General features: G+C 43.9%; 2 protein-coding genes across 2 annotated transcripts; one reads left to right on the forward strand and one right to left on the reverse strand.

Moving 5' to 3' along the window:
* Positions 1-143: 143 nt before the first annotated feature.
* Rps18 (ribosomal protein S18) lies at positions 144-3,985 on the reverse strand. The gene is made up of 6 exons (XM_020164106.2): positions 3,849-3,985; positions 3,260-3,358; positions 741-827; positions 563-664; positions 380-471; positions 144-254 (listed from the first exon to the last, which is right to left on the reverse strand). The coding sequence occupies exons 1-6, from the start codon at positions 3,849-3,851 to the stop codon at positions 179-181; spliced, it is 459 nt and encodes a 152-aa protein (XP_020019695.1). The 5' UTR covers positions 3,852-3,985; the 3' UTR covers positions 144-178.
* Positions 3,986-4,096: 111 nt separating this feature from the next.
* On the forward strand, positions 4,097-18,975 carry Vps52 (VPS52 subunit of GARP complex). The gene is made up of 20 exons (XM_020164163.2): positions 4,097-4,379; positions 5,524-5,608; positions 6,305-6,357; positions 6,534-6,609; positions 6,797-6,864; positions 7,236-7,411; positions 7,798-7,948; positions 8,170-8,270; positions 8,383-8,515; positions 8,717-8,774; positions 9,135-9,268; positions 9,726-9,881; positions 10,341-10,459; positions 10,705-10,828; positions 11,077-11,172; positions 11,260-11,367; positions 11,566-11,631; positions 17,631-17,742; positions 17,968-18,086; positions 18,277-18,975. The coding sequence occupies exons 1-20, from the start codon at positions 4,290-4,292 to the stop codon at positions 18,421-18,423; spliced, it is 2,172 nt and encodes a 723-aa protein (XP_020019752.1). The 5' UTR covers positions 4,097-4,289; the 3' UTR covers positions 18,424-18,975.
* Positions 18,976-19,462: the final 487 nt, after the last annotated feature.

Consider the following 19,462-nt stretch of genomic DNA (forward strand, 5'->3'; position numbering starts at 1 on the left):
CCCCGAGTTCAAATCCCAGTAAACACCAATATTATTGTATATGAGTTGGGCCATCTCCATCTAAAGGGCGTAATAACCAACAAGGCCCAGTTGATACACTTTATCAGTGTCACCAGAAAAATGAAGAGAAGCACAAAGAAAAGTCATATAAACTATTTATTAACAGAAAGGCCCAGACTCATTTCTTCTTGGACACCCCCACAGTGCGTCCACGACGGCCAGTGGTCTTGGTGTGCTGGCCTCTGACCCGAAGGCTGTGGGGGAGAAAAAAAAAAAAGGTCATTGGTCACCAGTAAACAAAGGTTTCAAAAAAGACAGCACGAGGAACCAGTATTGATTCCTCTACCAACTAGGAGCAGGCAGGGAGCCCCAAACTCACCCCCAGAAGTGGCGCAGGCCTCTATGGGCCCTAATCTTTTTCAGTCGCTCCAGGTCTTCACGGAGCTTGTTGTCCAGACCATTGGCCAGAACCTGGATTTGGAGGTGAAGGATGCCTGTTTTATTCCCTTTATCACCTACACCTACTTAACTCTTCCAAATTGCTCCCGCCTTAGCCACACACCTGGCTGTATTTTCCATCCTTTACATCCTTCTGTCTGTTTAAGAACCAATCTGGGATCTTGTACTGGCGTGGATTCTGCATAATGGTGATCACACGTTCCACCTAACAGGAAGGACAAGGTGAGATCTACAAGGTCCTCCTTCTGTTAAGTGGGCTCAACCCCCTTCCTGGTCCTCACCTCATCCTCGGTGAGTTCTCCAGCCCTCTTGGTGAGGTCAATGTCTGCTTTCCTCAACACCACATGAGCATATCTTCGCCCCACACCCTGAGAAAAGCGATTTTGAAATTAGGGTTGAATCTGATCTTCGGTTTCCCTGATAACAGCATTATCCAAAAGTCCACAACAATCTCATACTCAGCAATTTCCCAAACCATGCCCCCCCCCCACCCACCTTTTTTAAGGCCTGACTATTAAATAAAGTTAGATGACTTTGTCCGTGGTGAGGACTGGAAAGGCAGGATCTTAATTTCTGCATTGTGGAGAATGCAGGGACTTCTTCATCAAGCTAGTATTAACACCAAAGCCAGAGTCTTGTGAATCAACAGGCTTGATCAAGGTATAAAATAGTGGGCCAGGGATGTAGCTCAGTGGTAGAGCACTTGCCTATCACTGGAGAGGCCCTGGGTTCCATGGGGGAACGTGGTGGCAAAGGATGTCAGTTATCTCTAAAATCTGAACTCTTTGGGCAAGTTAACAGTGAGATGACCACAAACTCCATATTGTCAATATCTAGTACCTAAGGAACTAACTGTGCCCAAGTCAACTCACAACAAACTAATGCTTACACCAATACCAACACCAGCTCTGGCTTCCCTTGCCATTTGAACTCATGAACCAAAATGATTTGCATGGTGGAGAATAGTATACTGAGTTAAAAAACAAAACAACCCTCTCCATTTATGTCCAACTAGACCCTCAGAATGAGATCGTATGCCTTCTTTGCATAAGTGATTAGGTTAAGATGAGGTTACATCGGATTAGATGGACCCTAAATTCAATGACTGGACATACAAGCACAGACACAAAACACAGCCACATGCTGATGGAGACAAATTAGAATGATGCAACTACAAACCAAGGAAAGCCAAATGTTACTGATAACAACCACCAGAGCCAAGGTAGGATTCTGAGAACCTCAGAGTGGGTATAGCCATGCTGACATGTTTTAAGCCAAGTTTGTGGTAACTTGTTACAGTAACCCTACACACTAAAACAAAAGGTATTTTCTCTAAGTGATCTAGGACCAAATTATCAGTGGACTCAATATAGAGATTATAGTCTCTCTTCAGCATATATGAGATTTATTTCAAACAGAAATGGGTAGATATAAAACAAGATTTCTACTTTTACTTATGTTTTGAGACAGAGGCTCACTATGTGGTCTAAGCTGACCTCAAACTCATGATACTCCTGTGTCAGCTTCCAGGGTAGCTGAGATTACAAAGCACACGTCACCAGGTCTGGCCTAACTTTAATTAAGTAATGCCTTGTAAGTGAAAGCAATAGGCATGTCTCATCAAACTAACTCCAGCCCATTCCCCATGTTTATAAATAACCCACAAACAGAAATTATCACCCCAATTGAGAAGAGAATACCAGCCTTAAAGAATTCAGTAAACAAAATGAGGAAAGCATATGGTTACAGTAACATAGGATCTATGTTGCTTCTTAAGAAAGTTAACTTTTTTGGCTCTCCACACAAATTATCAATACTCAAAGGCACCAGGATCTGCAAGAAACATAGCACAGCCTCTCATTAAGTACTTGCATATACCTTGGTTAAACAGCTTTTCTAAGCATTGTAAGTTGGCTATAAAACACAAAGTAACACACACAATTTCAAAGAAACAGGTCATGTCTAGCATAAGCACCCTCCTAACATGCTCATCTTTTTTATTCACTTCCTACAGTACAGTATTAAATATCAAGGGGATTTGACAAACTTTATAAACCAAAGCTAGGACTTCCCCTATACGTTCTTTTTATTGGTCTTGCTGAGAGAAAAGTCTATGTAGCCCAGGCTGCCTCAGCCTCTTCATTGCTAAGATTACAGGTATATGCCACCATGCCACTAATAACTCTTTTGATATACAAATCCCAGTCCATCTTTATGTCTAATTTAACATCCTCTCCAGCTAAAGCGGCTTCCTTAATTTTACTCTATATAAAACCGCCCCAGCTTCCTTTAAACTCAAAAATCATGAAACACTATCCCTAATACCATGCTCTGAACTCAGTACACCAGAAGCTAACGATGGTATAGCCCTACTTCCTGACACGCAATACATTCAGCTATTTCCACAATCATGTGATCTAGAAGGCCAGGAACCTATTAGTTTTGTGAAGAGAAAGTCTCATCTTTCATTTACCGTTTCAGTTCTTTCAACAAGCCCAAGTCATGTGTTGGTTCCCACTTCAACTGGAAAAGAGCACTGACTTCCACCACAGGCACCTGAGTCCAGTTTTCAACCATACCCATAACCTACCTATGCAGGTGAAATGTTCTGGCTTGATTGTGGACTCCTCTCTGGCTTTTCTTACCTTTTATGGCAAATGTATTAAGGGGACTAGTCGTTCTCTTTATTGATCTTTTCTTACCCCAGGAAGCTGAAGTGATCTGGATGAGACCTTTCCTCAACCTTGGCTCTTTTATTCGGTCTGTTTCACTTACATCCTCTACCCCTTACTCTATTTACCTTAATGGCAGTGATGGCAAAGGCTATTTTCCGCCGCCCATCAATGTTGGTGTTGAGTACTCGCAAAATGTGCTGGAACTTCTCAGGGATCACTAGAGACTGAAAGAGTATGGGGGAGAAATCAGGCACCGTAAACTACTGTTAAACCCAACAGTCATTAAGTCAAAGCAATAATCTCCAACAAGAACATTAAGCTTGTCACACAGGTAGCAACGATCCCCTCCCCTCTTAGGTTTTCACACAACTCCTCAGAGACCAGGACCAGGAAACGTTTATGCGTGGGAAAATACAACCTTTAGCAATAGAGCGAACACTGACCATTCCCAAAGTATACTGTGTGGTGGATGTCGGAAGTTCCCGCACACGCCTAACCCTTTAGCAACTTTCGTGTATCCGGAAAGTGACCCTTTTTCGGGCCCTGCTTCTCGGGAATTCCAAGTTTTTGGTCGTCCCTTCCCAGAGAGGCGGCCCAAGGCTCCACACACAAAGCTGCAGGCTCCCAAAATAGGACGTTCTCGGTGTCCTGACAGCAAACCTTCCCCGTCCGGGTTCCGATGTCGCCGGATCCCAACACGGACCCCAGTCTTACCATGGCGGCGGTAACGGCGGCGGCGTGTAGGCCTCCAGTGGAAGAGAGAGCGGAAGTGACGTATTGCTCTTATATAGTTTCCAGGCGGAAGAGGCGGTGCCATGTAGGTTAAGCGCTTCCTGAAACTGCTGCAGCGGGAGTTGACTTCTGAGACTCTGTATTGGTTACCATAACTTCCGGTGCAGTCTTCTTTTCAGTCGTAAAGTTCCTGGGTATGCAAGCAGCGAAAGTTCCGGTTTGAGGTTGTGATTGAGACTTCCGTATTCCAGTTTGCACTTGGGTGAAATGGTCAGAGCTGAAAGGGAAAGGGTGGAGCAGAACAATGTAACTAAAATATCTGGGAGCGTTTTCTCTCTGTGCAAGAAACTCTGGGACTTGCAGTTTTACTTCGGGAAACCGACTCTCTGAGACTGACAGCTGCCGGAAGTGAGGCAGCGGGGAATGGCCGCCGCTGCGACTATGGCGGCAGCTGCCCGGGAGCTGGTGTTGCGGGCTGGGGCGTCAGATATGGAGGAGGAGGAGGGCCCGCTGGTGAGAGCACTGGGCTGTTTGTCCTCCGTAGTCTTGTCCTATAGTCCTCGCCTCAGAAAGGCGTGAGCTGGGATGAGGCGCAAGGGTTGAAGCTTGTCAGCTACCGGTGATGCTATTTATTTGGCTTCCTCCTTGAAGTAGGACCCAAGCCTAAGCGGGGAGCAGAGTGGCTGAAACCCGGCTCCCTGAGACACATTTCAATTTCCTAGTCACATTTTTTTGGTAGACTAGAGAAACAATATAGCATGAAGGTTAAGAACATGGCCTCTGCAGCCAGACTGCCTGGGTCGTAATTCAAGTTCCGGCACCTACGCGCTGTGTGTGTCCTTGGACAATTAAGAAGCCTGTTTGTGCCATCACTTTGCACATCCATAAATGGAAGAAGATATTAGGGTCTATCAATAGATTGCCGTTAGAATTAGATGGATGAGTGTGTGTAAGATGGCACCTAGCACACAGGTAAACACTGTGTTAGCTAACATTTCTAGAAAGCCTGGGGCTCCCCAGGGACGTAGTTATAAAACACCTGAGATAGCAGAAATCTGAAGGTCCTAAATTCAAAGCCGGGCGCCGGTGGCTCACACCTGTAATGCTAGCCACTCAGGAAGCAGAAATCAGGAGGATCAGCGCAAGTCCGGGCAAATTGTTCGCGAGACCCTATCTCGAGAGAACCCATCGCCAAAAAGGGCTGTGGAGTGTTTCAAGGTGTAGGCCCTGATTTCAAACCCTGGTACCACAAAAAAAAAAAAAAAAAAAAAAAAAAAGATGGTCCTATATTCAAACGTAAGTCCTGCTCTGTCCTCTGCAAATTCCTGATTTTCCTCATTTTGACACCTTCAGTCTTTATGGATTGCCTGACTTCTTGTCATATTCCCTAAGTAGTAGGTTGAGTACATTGTGAGAATTAGAACTTTTTTGTTTTTAGACGTACTGGGGTTTAAACTCAGGGTCTCAAGCTTGCTAGACAATTGCTCTACCGCTTGAGCCAAGCTTCCAGCCTGAGAATTAGAACTTTTTGACTCAGTCCCTTTGACCTCCCAGTAAAAGCACCCCTCCTCTCACTTGAAGGACTATGGATATCCAATTATATTTTGTTTTCCCTTCTTTCCCTGTATCCCTTTTTTATTAACCTGTTCTTCTCCAGGGGGGTGGTCCTGGGCTCCAAGAGCCACTGCAACTTGGGGAGCTGGATATTACCTCTGATGAATTCATTCTGGATGAAGTGGATGGTAAGTGATGACATTGCATGGGAGCAGAGTAAAGTAGTCCCCTTTATCTTCATGAGATATAAGATCCCCAGTAGATGACTCTAGGTACCAAACCCTATGTATACTATTGTTTTTTTCTCTACACATATATATATATATACCAGTGATAAAGTTTAACTTGTAAATTAGTTACAGTAAAAAAAATGAGCAACAATGATTAGTAGTAAACTAGAACAGTTATAACAATATACTATTTAAAAATTTCCAGCATCATTACTCTTGCACTTTGGGGCCATTGTTAAGTAAAGTAAGAGTTATTTGAACGTAAGCATTTACATATATAGACAATTGATCTGATAACTGGAGAGCTAATATGGGACTAACAGGCTGGTAGCAGATAGGCTGGGCAAAGAGGTGATTCACATCCCAGGTGGGGTGAAGCAGTGTGTCATGAGAGTTCATCAAGCTACTCATAATGGTGCACAATTTAAAACTACAGGGTATTTATTTCTGGAATTTTCTGATTTAATATTTTTTGTCTATGGTTGGCATGGGTAACTGAAATAGCAGAAAGCAAAACTGAGTCTAAGCGAACTACACCTGTAATATGAGAGGCATGGGGGCCAGAAGGAAAAAGGCAGGGTCTGGTGTGCAGATGCTGAATATGAGGAGAGGGAACGGTGAAATTCAATCCTTACGATAAACTTCTTTTTCCAGTTCACATTCAGGCAAATCTGGAGGATGAGTTAGTAAAGGAAGCTCTCAAGACGGTGAGACTATCCTAATCTGCTCCCCTCCCCATTCTCTCTCCTAAAGAGGGAAAAAAAAAAATCTCTTGCTCTTGTAATATCATCTTGGTGTCTTACCTTCTAGCCCTTCACTGACTCTGTTCTGGTGTCCCTTCACTGTGGCTTCCTCCTGACTTGTTACATTTATATTCTCCCAGGGTGTGGATCTCCGTCACTATTCAAAGCAAGTTGAGCTGGAGCTACAGCAGATTGAGCAGAAATCCATTCGTGATTGTATCCTCCAGCAGAAGGAAAGGATGGTGTTTTTAGAATAGGGATTTTGTGGGGTGTAGTTTAGATAGTCTGCTTGGGACTGACATTTTCTTTCTAAGGTGTTTGTCATTTTGGGGAGAAATTGGAGAGGTACCACAGTCTGAAGATGTCCATCTTTACTGTGAGCTCCTTGACTTTTGTGGGTTAGATATCCAAGAAAGTGAGAACATAGCATCTTTGCACAACCAGATCACAGCCTGTGATGCTGTCCTGGAGGTTAGTAACCATGTCCCTTGGCCCCTGATAGTTCTGAACCCAGTCATGACCTCTGATGCCATTCTTAGGTCATTAGTCTGAGTATGACCTCAAGAAGCCATTTTTTTGGGGTGGGGCAGCACTGGGATTCAAACTCAGGGCTTCACTCTTGCTAAGCAGAAGCTCTTACTGTTTGAGCCACTCTGCCATCAAGAAGCTTTTTTTGTTTTAACTGCCGTAATTAATGTTTTTTCCTCATGACCTTTGGGGTATCTCATCATCTGCCATCCTCATGGACTGGTGGCTACTGAGGTATTTACCAAGAGACTTAGGTGGCCCACTTGTCACCTACCAACCCTGTGGCACACCAGCAACATCTGCTTTTCTCCCAGCGCATGGAGCAGATGCTGGGAGCTTTTCAGAGTGACCTCAGCTCAATCAGCTCTGAGATCCGGACACTACAGGAACAATCAGGAGCCATGAACATTCGACTTCGAAACCGCCAGGCAGTTCGGGGGAAACTTGGGGAGCTTGTTGATGGTCTGGTGGTACCCTCTGCACTAGTCACGTGAGTTACTGGTTTGAAGAGTCATAATATCCATAGCAGGTAGATGTGTTGGGGTGACCTACCCCATTTACCACATGGGTTTCCTGACTCAGGTCATCAAGTACCTTCTAAAAATTAAGTAAGTGGTTAATAACAACCACTTCTATGCCAGTGCATGCTGTAGGCATCACAGGTTAGGAGCAATCCAGAGTCAGATGTGTAGTGAGGGCACCTGAGGCTTTTGATTATCAGGAGTAGAGGTTCAGGAATAGAAACTTAATACATATGTCCTGACAATGTGAGACAATGTAAAAAGGTAGGGGCTAGATGTAAGGGGTGTAGTTTGGATCTGGCTTAGGGATGTCTGAGTCTCCCTTCTAATCCATTCCAAACCTCTCTACTCTTAGGGCAATTCTGGAGGCTCCAGTGACAGAGCCCAGGTTCCTGGAGCAGCTGCAGGAACTGGATGCCAAGGCAGCTGCAGTCAGGGAGCAGGAAGCTAGAGGAACAGCAGCCTGTGCAGATGTGAGAGGCGTGCTTGACCGGCTCCGGGTCAAGGTGAGAGGAGGGGGTGGGCAGGCCTCCCCAAGAACTTCACCCTGCCTTTTCCCAGAACAGTTCATCTTTGCCCCTCTGAGTTTCCCATAAAATCTGAAGAAATGCTAATGAAGTATTTTCTACCTTCCCTCCTATGTTTCACATTTGTCATTTCCCCTACTTCCTCTTGTATAGTAAAAGCATTGCAACTTCATGCCCTGTGTTTGTTTCCTCATGTCCAGGCAGTGACAAAGATTCGAGATTTCATCCTCCAGAAGATTTATTCTTTTAGAAAACCAATGACCAACTATCAAATCCCCCAGACAGCCCTACTGAAGTACAGGTTGCCACTCCAGGGAAGGGTATCGGGTGGCCTCTGAACTTTTTAGTAGCCCAGCATGGGCCTCTTGTTTGTTGGGAAGACAGGGAGACGGACTTGTCCCTGGACTTTCCAGGTTCTTCTATCAGTTCCTGCTGGGTAATGAACGAGCAACAGCGAAGGAAATCAGGGATGAATATGTGGAGACATTGAGCAAGATCTACCTGTCTTACTACCGCTCTTACCTTGGGCGGCTCATGAAAGTGCAGGTGAGGCCAGGAAGGGGGAGGAGGGGGCAACCCTAGATAAGAGATGGGAATTTTTTTCCCTCACTGTGGGAAGATGTGGTTTAGTCCTCTTTTTTCCTTTTTTTAATGTGGTACTGGGGTTTGAACTCAGGGCCTTGTGCTTGGTAGGCAGGTACTCTATCACTTGAATCACACTAGCCCAATCTTTTTCATTTTTTCTAGTATGAGGAAGTTGCTGAGAAAGATGATCTAATGGGCGTGGAAGATACAGCAAAGAAAGATATCGTGGAGCTGGGGACCTCGTGCTAGGCCTTGAGAGTGGGAGGACTTCTGACTTCAGCTTCTTACTTTTTTCTGGGGGACAAAACCTTTGAGAATATGATGAAAGCTATAGCTTCCCTCCCAGCAAAAAAACCCAAAACAAACCAAAAGAACATAATTTTGCACATACATAGTTTTGCATATTGATTTCAGAGGGTGTAGAGACTCTAAGGCCAATTCCCAGAGGTCAGATGAAGCAGACCCCTAGTCCTGGATACAGGATATCTAGGCTGCATCTGGCTGCCTGGGGTTCCTGGAGGTCCAGGGTCCTTGGGTCTTGTGCAGTCTCATTGTTTTCCGTAACTCTGACCCTTTTCACGATTCTTCTCGAAGCCATCCCTCCGTAGCAGGAACACTATCTTCACCCTGGGCACACGTGGTGCTGTCATCTCCCCTACTGAACTGGAGGCCCCCATCTTGGTGCCCCACACAGCCCAGCGAGGAGAACAGAGGGTATGAGGAGGAACAAGTTGGGGGACTCTGAGCATGGGGGGGAAGGAGGAAAGCCAGACCTCAGGCAAAGCTTCCCAACCTGTGACCCCAGATCAGTCCTCTTAGACATGTGAGCAGCCTTCTCCTGGCTCCTGGTCTGCTACAATGTGAAAAAGAGTTGGGAACCATGCAGTTAAGGGCAAGCAGAGGGAGGGACTGGCTGAGGGGAATGATTGTCATGAGGCAGCTGCCCATGTGGATGCAGGAGGGGAGGGCACTAATTATTGTGCTCTTGTGTATCTCCACGCACCATCACCTTTTCAGTGCCCATTCAGGGTGCTCTTTCCCTGCCTGGACTGAGGTTGGATGGGGAGGGTCTGCTGAGCTCTGACACAAGTTTTCTGAGCTTCTGGCTGTATTCCTGGGGAATCAGTATTGGATCAATCCCTTCTGTTTCTCTTTGCCCCTCCCCTCCTAGTATCCATTTGAGGCCCTTTTCCGCAGCCAGCATTATGCTCTCCTAGACAATTCCTGCCGTGAATATCTTTTCATCTGTGAATTTTTTGTTGTGTCTGGCCCAGCTGCACACGACCTATTCCATTCTGTCATGGGCCGTACACTCAGCATGACTCTGGTAAGATCCCTGTTCCTGTGTTCTTAAACCCCCGTGTCCTTAGTTCTTATCAGCACTAAGTGGGCTCCTAACTCTGGTAGTACTGAAAGCAAGGTCCCCTCATTCTAAAGTGTCTGAATCATTTACTCATAGTGCAGCTCCCTGTGAAGCCCTCGGAGCTTGGGTTCCTGAGACTGCCCCTGCTGCTGATCCATACCAGGCAGTGGCACCTGCAAACTAACACCTGACCCAAGCTTATCCCCAAGTTCTACTGTGGTGACCCTGGGATTGGAGAGCCTGATGAGCAAGGCATGGGCAACCCAAGTAGCCAGTAAACAGAGAAGAAGGGGGTATTTCCCTCTTAGGTCTCTCCCTGCCTACTGCCTTGTCTCCAAGGAAACATACATTTATTTGTCCACAGCCACTGCAAATAACAAACTAGCATTCTCTTCCAATCCTTTGCCTGTTCCTAAACTACAGAAACACCTGGAGTCCTATCTGGCTGACTGCTATGACGCCATTGCTGTTTTTCTCTGTATCCACATTGTTCTCCGATTTCGCAACATTGCAGCAAAGAGGGATGTCCCTGCCCTGGACAGGTCACTAAGTTCTGGTCCTTGATTCCTGGTTCTTGAACTCTTTATTTCATGTAATTCCGTCCTGACCCTTGGCCTCCTCCTGACCTGATATTGTTGGCCCTTACTGCTATTTGTCTGTTGTGGAGGCAGCATTGCTGCTTTCTGACCAACCCCTTGCCAGCCACCCACCATTAACCTGCTGGATGCTCCATTTCTACCTCCCGGTGTTCTTGTCAGCTGACTTCTGATTCTGATTAAGCCCACAGGTACTGGGAACAGGTGCTTGCCTTGCTGTGGCCACGGTTTGAGCTGATCCTGGAGATGAATGTCCACAGTGTCCGAAGCACTGACCCCCAGCGCCTTGGGGGACTGGATACTCGGCCCCACTATGTGAGGGAAAGCAAGGGTAACAAGGAGGTCTTGAAGGGCAGGGCTTTAAGCTTTACTGCAGGATTGCCAAGGTCACAGTTGTGTTGTGGGTTGCACTATGTGAGGGGCACCATATTCATGGTGGGCTGGATACTACTGAGAGAAGGGATTAGAAGTGGAAGTCACATAGAGGTTGGCTGGGTTAGCCAACTGTGAGGTTGTATCTGTGGAGCCAGGGGGCTGGTGTGATTCTTCTCTCTTTCTCCTAGATCACACGCCGATATGCAGAGTTCTCCTCTGCTCTTGTCAGCATAAACCAGACCATTCCCAATGAACGAACCATGCAGCTGCTGGGACAGCTACAGGTGAGGGTGGGACAAGTCAGCACCTTTACTGCAGCACAGGAAGGGCCAGATGACCTTGCTTTCTTGGGTCACCTCCTTCTTTTCCAGGTGGAGGTAGAGAATTTTGTACTCCGAGTGGCAGCTGAATTCTCCTCAAGAAAGGAACAGCTTGTGTTTCTGATCAACAATTATGACATGATGTTGGGTGTGCTGATGGTAATGATGCTCCCTCCTCATCTCCCCACCTAGAGTACTTGGGTTCCCCTGCTCTGTCAGCTCTGGGAGGGCAGATATGCTGTATGTCTTACAGTGTTTTACTGGAGCCTGGCATTGTCTGGAATGTAAACGAAGGGGAAATCCTGAAGTAAAGGACTGCTGTCTTCAAACTTGACATTTACCCTTGTCTTCCCATAGGAGCGGGCTGCAGATGAGAGCAAAGAGGTTGAGAGTTTTCAGCAGCTGCTCAATGCTCGGACACAGGTAGGGGTGTGGGGAAAAGGGAAGGGACAGTCTTATGTGCTATATTTAGTTGAGTGTGTATGTTGGGGGTGTGTAGCATCACAAATGTTTAGTAGCCATACAAATTTGTGTTTTCTATAGTGTTTGTCATAGCATTTGACCTTTTTAAAATCGGGTTGCTTGGGATTTTTTTTTTTCTTAGCAGTTCTGGGATTTGAACGCAGGTCCTGCTTTCTACTTGCTAGGCAAGTAATCTGCTACACTTGAGCCATGCCCCAGGCCCACGCTTTTCTTTTTGATTTATAAGAATTCTTAGCCAGGCATGGTGGTACACACCTGTAATGCCAGAACTTGAGAGGCTAAAAGAGGAGGATTGTGAATTTGAGGCTAGCTTGCACTACACTGGAAGACCCTGTCTCTAAAAAAAAAAAAAACAAAAAAACCAAAACCAAAACCCTAATCTTTATATAGTCTACATATTAATATTTTATTGATTATATAGTTTTCAGACCGCTTTCATGATACATTGTTTTACTTTTTTTTTTTTTTTTGCGGTGCTGTGGGTTGAACTCAGAGCCTTGTACGTGGTAGGCCGGTGCTTTACCACCGAGCTACACCCCAGACCAGGAATGTGCATTCACTTGTCATGTGTGGAGATCACACTTCGATCCCTCTTCATGTTTGCTAGGCAGGTGCTCTACCACTTGAGCCATGCCCTAACAAGCTTCTTAACTGTGTTGTTCACATCATCTGTGTCTTTAGTTTTTTGTTTGTTTTTTTGTCTAATTGATTTATTAACAGTTGAGAGAGATATTTTAAAATCCACACATTTATTACTTTGCTTCTATACTTCTGTCAAATTTTGCTTTATATAGTTTCACCTTTTTTTATCTAAATTTTTTAAAGTTTAGAGTTGTTAGGCTTTACTGGTGACATAAAGCACTTGTTATTATGTAACGATCCTCTTTGGCCTTATTTTGTCTTGATATGAACATAACTCTCCTAGTTTTATTTTGTTTAATATTCAACTGTTAATTTATTTCTATTCTCTTACTTTCAGCCTTTCTATGTTTTCTATGCTAAGTGTCTCTTGTAAATAATATGTAGCTGGAATTTTAAAAATTCAGTTATCTCTGCCTTTTAATTTATTATTTTAATCCATTTATGTTTACCAAGATTAATGTCATACTTGGAATTTTTTTCTACAATCTTTACTTTTTTTTGTTTGTTTGTTTTGGTGACAGTACTGGAGTTTGAACTTAGGCTTCAATCCTGTACTACTCTCTGAGTCATGCCCCCTCCCACCCTATCTTTAGTTTTCTCTTTGCTGTTTGTCTTCTGTTTTTCTTTCCTTTGTTTTTACTACATTGTTTTTCACTAATTGTTTATAATTTGCACTGAATTTTTTTTAGGATTTGTTCTTTTAAATTTACTTTGCACATCTAGCTTAACATCAAAACTTAATATTTAACCACTCTCTAAAACTACATGTGGACTTTAATAAAACATTTTGAAAAGTTTATTTTGATTTTTTTTTCCTTTGGCAGTACTAGGGTTTGAACTCAGGGCCTTGCACTTGATAGGCCACATATCCAGCAAAATTTCTTTCTATTTTTTTTGGGCGGGGAGGGGGGAGGGAGGCAGTACTTGCCTTTGGACTCAGTGCTTAATGCTTGCCAGACAAGTACTCTACCACTTAAACCACAATTCTAGCCCCTGGACTTTAAAACATTTTTAATGTCTCAATACTCCAGTCACTCTTCTGCCTTCCATGCTAATTATTGATCAGTATTTTATTTCTGTCCTATTAATTGTTGCATTTCATAATGCTCATGCTTATTTTGATTTTCATGTATGTTTTCCAGTTTTCTTGCTCACTATTCCTTCTTTCTTTATTTATTAATTCATTTATTTATTTGTGGCACTGGGGTTTGAACTTAGGACCTCATGCTTGCTAGGCAGGAATGCTGCCATTTGAGCTACTCCACCAACCCACCATTCCTTCTTTAAACTCACATTATCTTGCATGGATCATTTTTCTTCCTTCAGAAGAAAACCGTCTTAGAAATTCCTTTCTTGTAAGTTTGTTATCAAACTTGTTTCTGTTCATATGTAAATGTTTTTAATTTCACCTTCATTAGGGAAAGAGTTTTGCTGGCTTATTGTCAGATTCCAAGTTAACAATTACATTTTCTCAACGCCTAAAAGATGATTTTCCACTCTCTCGTGGCTTAAATTGTTGCTGTGGAGAGGTCATATATTCCTTTGTAGATAATCTCTTGTATCTGGCTGCTTTGAAAGATCTTTTTTCTGTCTTTGGCATTATAAAGCCTTACTGCAATATGTCTATATGGGGATTTCTCTTTATTTATCTTGCTTGATATTTTGTGTTTCCTGGGTCTTTTTTTTTTTTTTTTTTTTGGTGGTACTAGGTACACCTTGAGCCACTCCACCAGCCCTTTTTTTGTGATGGTTTTTTTGAGATAGGGTTTTGAGAACTATTTGCCTGACTGGTTTTGAACCATGATTCATTCTCCTGATCTCTGCCTCCTAAGTAGTTAGGATTACGGGCCTGAGCTATCCGGTGCCTGGCTTCCTGGGTCTTTGAATTTACATTTTTCATTAATTCACAAAAGTTCAGTGTCTTTTGAAACATTGCTTCTTCTTTATTCTTTATTCTCTCTTCCTGGGAATCTGACTTCTAGGTTAGACTTTTCCCTTCTACTCTCTTTTTATAAATGTATAATCAGATGAAGAAAGAAACAAGTGTCCTCACCTGGACTCTGAGGTGACCAGAAGGAATGTCAGCTCCCCTTCAGTAGTATAGTTCTCTAGACTCTGATCCAGAAATATGCACCTAATGAGTGGACTCTACAGAGAGCAGTTAAGGTCCATGATATTTGCCAGGTGTGTTAGCTTTCCATCACTGTAACAAATACCTGAGATAATTGGCTTATAAAGAGAGAAGGTTTATTTTGGCTCTCAGTTTTGGACTTGTGGTGAGGGAGACATCATGGCAGGATTGTGTTGTGATTTCACTTCAAGGCCAGAATACAAAAAAAGTGGAGGAGGGGCCTTCCAGGCCATGCTTCCAGTGACCCAAAGAACCTGCCACCAGGCCCCAACTCTTAAAGGTTCTACTACCCAGTAGCACCATGAGGACCAAGGCTTTAACACATGGACCTTTGGAGGACATTCATGGTCTAAACTATAGCACCAGGTGTGGGGATCCTGCTGCTATTCCTTATCCTTTTTAGCTGGCTGCTGATTGATACTGTGTAGGACAGATCTTTAGTCCAAGCCCAGTGCCTTATGCCCTCTTGCCACTCCTCTGCTATCAAAATGTTCTCTTTGGCTGAATAGAAAGCTTAGAGAAAGTTTATACCAATAGAAAGTGCTATCCAATAGAAATATAATGTATGCCACAAAGCTCCACTACCTCAAGTAATTTTAAATTTTCTAGATGCTACATTAAAAACAAGTAGGAGGCTGAGGGTATAGTTCAGTGGTAGAACACTTGCCTAGTATTTGCAAAGCCCTGAGTTTGATCATCTGTTTAAAAAAAATGATATGAATATTACATTTTATTTAAATCACTAAATCCAAAATAATATCCTGTTGACATATAATCAATCAAAAATTTGTAATAGTCTTTTTTGATTTTTATTCAATATATTTCCAAAGTCTGGGGTGTATTTTATGCTTATAGCTTGTTTTAATTCAGACTAGCCATTTTTCATGTTACCAGTGCCTTCATGTGACACACGGCTACTGTGTTGAACAGTGTACATATAACTGTTAGTTCAGTTTTCCTTTGTGGCTCACTTCCTGTGCCTCACATTAATATAATGTGTGTGTGTGTTACTGTATTTAGGCAACTGCAATAGATTGGATTTGGTTATTTGATCTCCATCCAAAATCATATTACAAAAAAGATGCTTTTATTATAGAAAGATCCTGTCTTGAAGCATTTCTCCCTAGTCTCATATTAGGTACCTAGCAATCTTCAGTACGTATAAGTATTTTGAGATAAGAGTGGAAAAGATAGAAGTAACTTATTTCTAAATATTAGTTACTCTTTTATTTTATTAGCTCTTACATTCTGGTTGAGAATGTTTTTAATGGTGTTGGGGATCAACCCAGGGCCTTGCACATGCTAAGCATTCATACTACCACTGAACTAAGCCCCCAGAACTGCCTCCTTTGTTTTCTTGGTAGTACTGGGGCTTAAACTCAAGTCTTCATGCTTGCAAACCAGGCGCTCTACTGCTTGAGCCACACCTCCAGTCCATTTTGTGCTGGTTATTTTGGAGATGGGGGGGGGGTCTCATGAACTATTTGCCTGGGCTGGCCTTGAAACTCCATCCTCCAGATCTTAGCCTCTCACGTAGCTAGGATTACAGGCGTGAGCCACCCAGTGTGCCTGGCTTTTTTTTTTTTTTTTTTTTTAATAGACAGGGTCTCTGCTGTGTTGCTCAGGCTAATGTCAAACTTCTGTGTTCAAGTAATCCTCCTGCCTCAGTGCCCCAAGTAACTGGAACTATACCAGTGTACCACTGTGCCCAGCTGAATTGTGTTTTTTAAAATTTGTTTTCTCTGAGCTGGGGGTATGGCTCAAGTGGCAAAGCACCTGCCTAGCAAGGCTCTGAGTTCAAACCCCAGTACCACCCCTGACCTCCAATTTTTTTTCCCCTTCCCTCTAACTTTTTTTTTTGTCTTTTCTTTTTTGGTGCTGGGATCAAACCCAGAGCTTGCTAGACAAGCACTCTACCACTGAGCTACATCCCAGCCCTCTCTTTTTATTGTAGATGATTTCAAATGTACACACCGGTAGAGGGAAAAGCCTAGTGAATCCCCAGGTACCACCACTGATCTTCAACCAAGAACAAGTCACCAACAGTTTATCTGTACCCATTACTTATTCTCCTGTGCCCATTTATTTTGAATTAAATCTTAAACATCATTATCACTTCATCTGTATCTGCATGTATACATTATCACACTTGAAAATTATCTCTATAAGATAGTTACTATTCAAATTTACCCAGTTATCTCACAAATGATTTTTATGGTTCAAATTAGGATTCATGCTGGGTCCACATGTCTGTTTTTAATCTACACATCTCTCTTCTGTCCTTGCCCCTACTCCTCCACAATTTATTTGGGGAAGAAACTGAGTCATGGAGTTTTTTGTCACGTAGAATGATGTACAGTCTGATCAGATTCTGCTGATTTCGTTTCATGGTGTGGCTAAACTGTTCCTGTATCTTGTGTATTTCCCATAAATGTGTATTTGAATGGAAGGCGTGATCAGATTTCAAGTAGATTTTTTTCTTTGACAAATAGTGTTGAGAGTTGGTGTGTACTTCCATCAGGGAGCACATAATGTCTTGTTGGTTCCCTTTTTGTGATGTCAGTAGCTATCCGTGATCACTGCCTGGATCAATTAACTGGATTTCCATATCTCTTACTGTCTAAGTAACTTCCTACTCCTTATCTGCCGGTGCTGCATCCTGAGTCATTTCTTCAATTATAAGTTTTAGTTCATTGTCTTATTCTTCAGTTATATTTAATCTATTTAAACTGTTGATTTAAAAAAATTTGTTTTGGTGGGACTGGAGTTTGAACTTAAGGCTTCACACTTGCAAAGCAGGCATTCTACTGCTTGAGCCACACCTCCAGTGCATTTTGCTGTGGTTACTTTGGAGATGGGGTCTCATGAACTATTTGCCTACAATGGCCCTTGAACCTCAAGCCTTCCAATTTCAGCCTCCCAAGTAGCTAGGATTATAGGTGTGAGCTACCAGCACCCACCTACTTTTCGTAGGAATTTTTTTTTTTTTTTTGCAGCACTGGGGTTTGAACTCAGGGCCTCATGCTTGCTAGATTGGCGGACCTTTACAGTTTCACTGTTCTGCTCTTAAGAGTATCAACACCTAGTCAGTCATGAAGCTAGAATTGGGAAAATCTGTTGGTACCAGATCACCTCACCCTGTATATTTGCTTGTATGTATGTCCAGGAATTCATTGAAGAGTTGCTGTCTCCCCCTTTTGGGGGTCTAGTGGCATTTGTGAAGGAGGCTGAGGCTTTGATTGAGCGTGGACAGGCTGAGCGACTTCGAGGGGAAGAAGGTATGAGGATGGTGGGGGTCAGTGGTAACTTGAATAAAAAGGAAAAATGGTAGGCTACAGATTACAGGGGGAGGAGGCACAGCAGGAAAGACTTGACTAGAAGAACACCAGAAAAGAGGGGTTTGATGGTGAGGATGGCTATACCTTGGGAGGACTTGGGAGGACTTACTGGAATGGAAGTTTACCTTGCCTGGTCCCTCTCTGACATTTTCCTCCTGCTATCAGCTCGAGTAACTCAGCTGATCCGAGGTTTTGGCAGTTCCTGGAAATCATCGGTGGAGTCTCTGAGTCAGGATGTAATGCGGAGTTTCACCAACTTCAGAAATGGGACTAGTATCATCCAGGTGACCTGCAACTCCCAGCCCCTGCTCCTATCTCCCATCGCTGATTACTTTCCTCTCTTTCCTGGGTCCTGCATCATCTAAATAACCCTTAAATTTTCAACTATCAGCTGCACCTAAGTTCTGGATGAGTCCTAACCTGATTCCTATCACCATCATCCAGTCTGATCCCTCCATGATTTTCTCTGACCAGGGAGCATTGACCCAACTGATCCAGCTCTATCATCGCTTCCACCGGGTGCTGTCCCAGCCGCAGCTCCGGGCCCTCCCTGCCAGGGCTGAGCTCATCAACATTCACCACCTGATGGTGGAGCTCAAGAAGCACAAGCCCAACTTCTGATGTGCTGGAACCACCACGAGGCCTGCAGTCCTCCCCATGGACTTCTGCACCCCACCCCACACTCGCCACCTGGGATCCTCTGTCCAGTTGTCTCTTGCCTCCCAGGTCTTTAATGCACTTCACCCTCTGCTGCTAGGACCCTGTCTCAACAGATGAGTCTTGTGGATCTTCCAGTGTCTTCAGGTTCCCCAAGACCACCTCCTCCTGGGCTTCTAAAGTGACTTTTTTCATTTCCCCAATTTTGTCACCCTCTTCCCCTGCTCCCACACACCTAAGGCTCTTTTTCCCAGGTAAAAGCCTTCACTGTCCAAGTCTGTGGCTCACTCATGTCACCATGTATGTGCTGAGGTGTGAAGCCTCAACTCTTGGCATTGGTGACAGGAGAGGCTGCCTTTAAGTCATTGATTTTTTTTTTCCCCACTCTAATTTCTTTTCTGTAGCCTTTTGACCTAAGATCTAAACAACTTGAACACTAACCATCCCATCACCTCCTGGCTTGAGAATTATCCCAAGGTTAGTCTTCAGAAGTAATAAATATTTAATATGACACATCTCGCTTTGCTCATTTTCTTTCTTCTTCCTGCTGGGGCCTTCGAGTGACTACGTCTTTTTTCCAAATCTCCCTTCACAGACTACATCCCTTCTGGTGGGTATCTAGAAGAAAAGATAGGGATAGTAACCTCTAACCTGTAGCTGCTTCAGGCTGAAGTCATGGCTACATTGTTTAGAGAAGGGACTATTTCTTAAGTAACCTGTTGGAGGAAGGTGGCCTCTGGTTAAAAGGATAGCTGCAATGGCTGGAAGCATGGCCTGGAGCTTAGGGGGACTGATTTGGGAAAAGCCCGATCATTCCCAGCTCTGGGCTTGCTTTCTCTCCCTCAGCTCCTTAGCTCCTCTGCTTGTGACTGTCACAGCCCCTCGCTGGAGGGCTGCATGACCTGCATCCACACGGTTAGGGCAGTGGTGGACCTGGTTCGAAATACATTCATTTTGTTTGACTCAGCCTTCCTACTCCTCCGTCTATGCACCTCATTTGAAC

This window comes from Castor canadensis, chromosome 8 (genome assembly GCF_047511655.1).
Source record: "Castor canadensis chromosome 8, mCasCan1.hap1v2, whole genome shotgun sequence".
Lineage (NCBI taxonomy): Eukaryota > Metazoa > Chordata > Mammalia > Rodentia > Castoridae > Castor > Castor canadensis.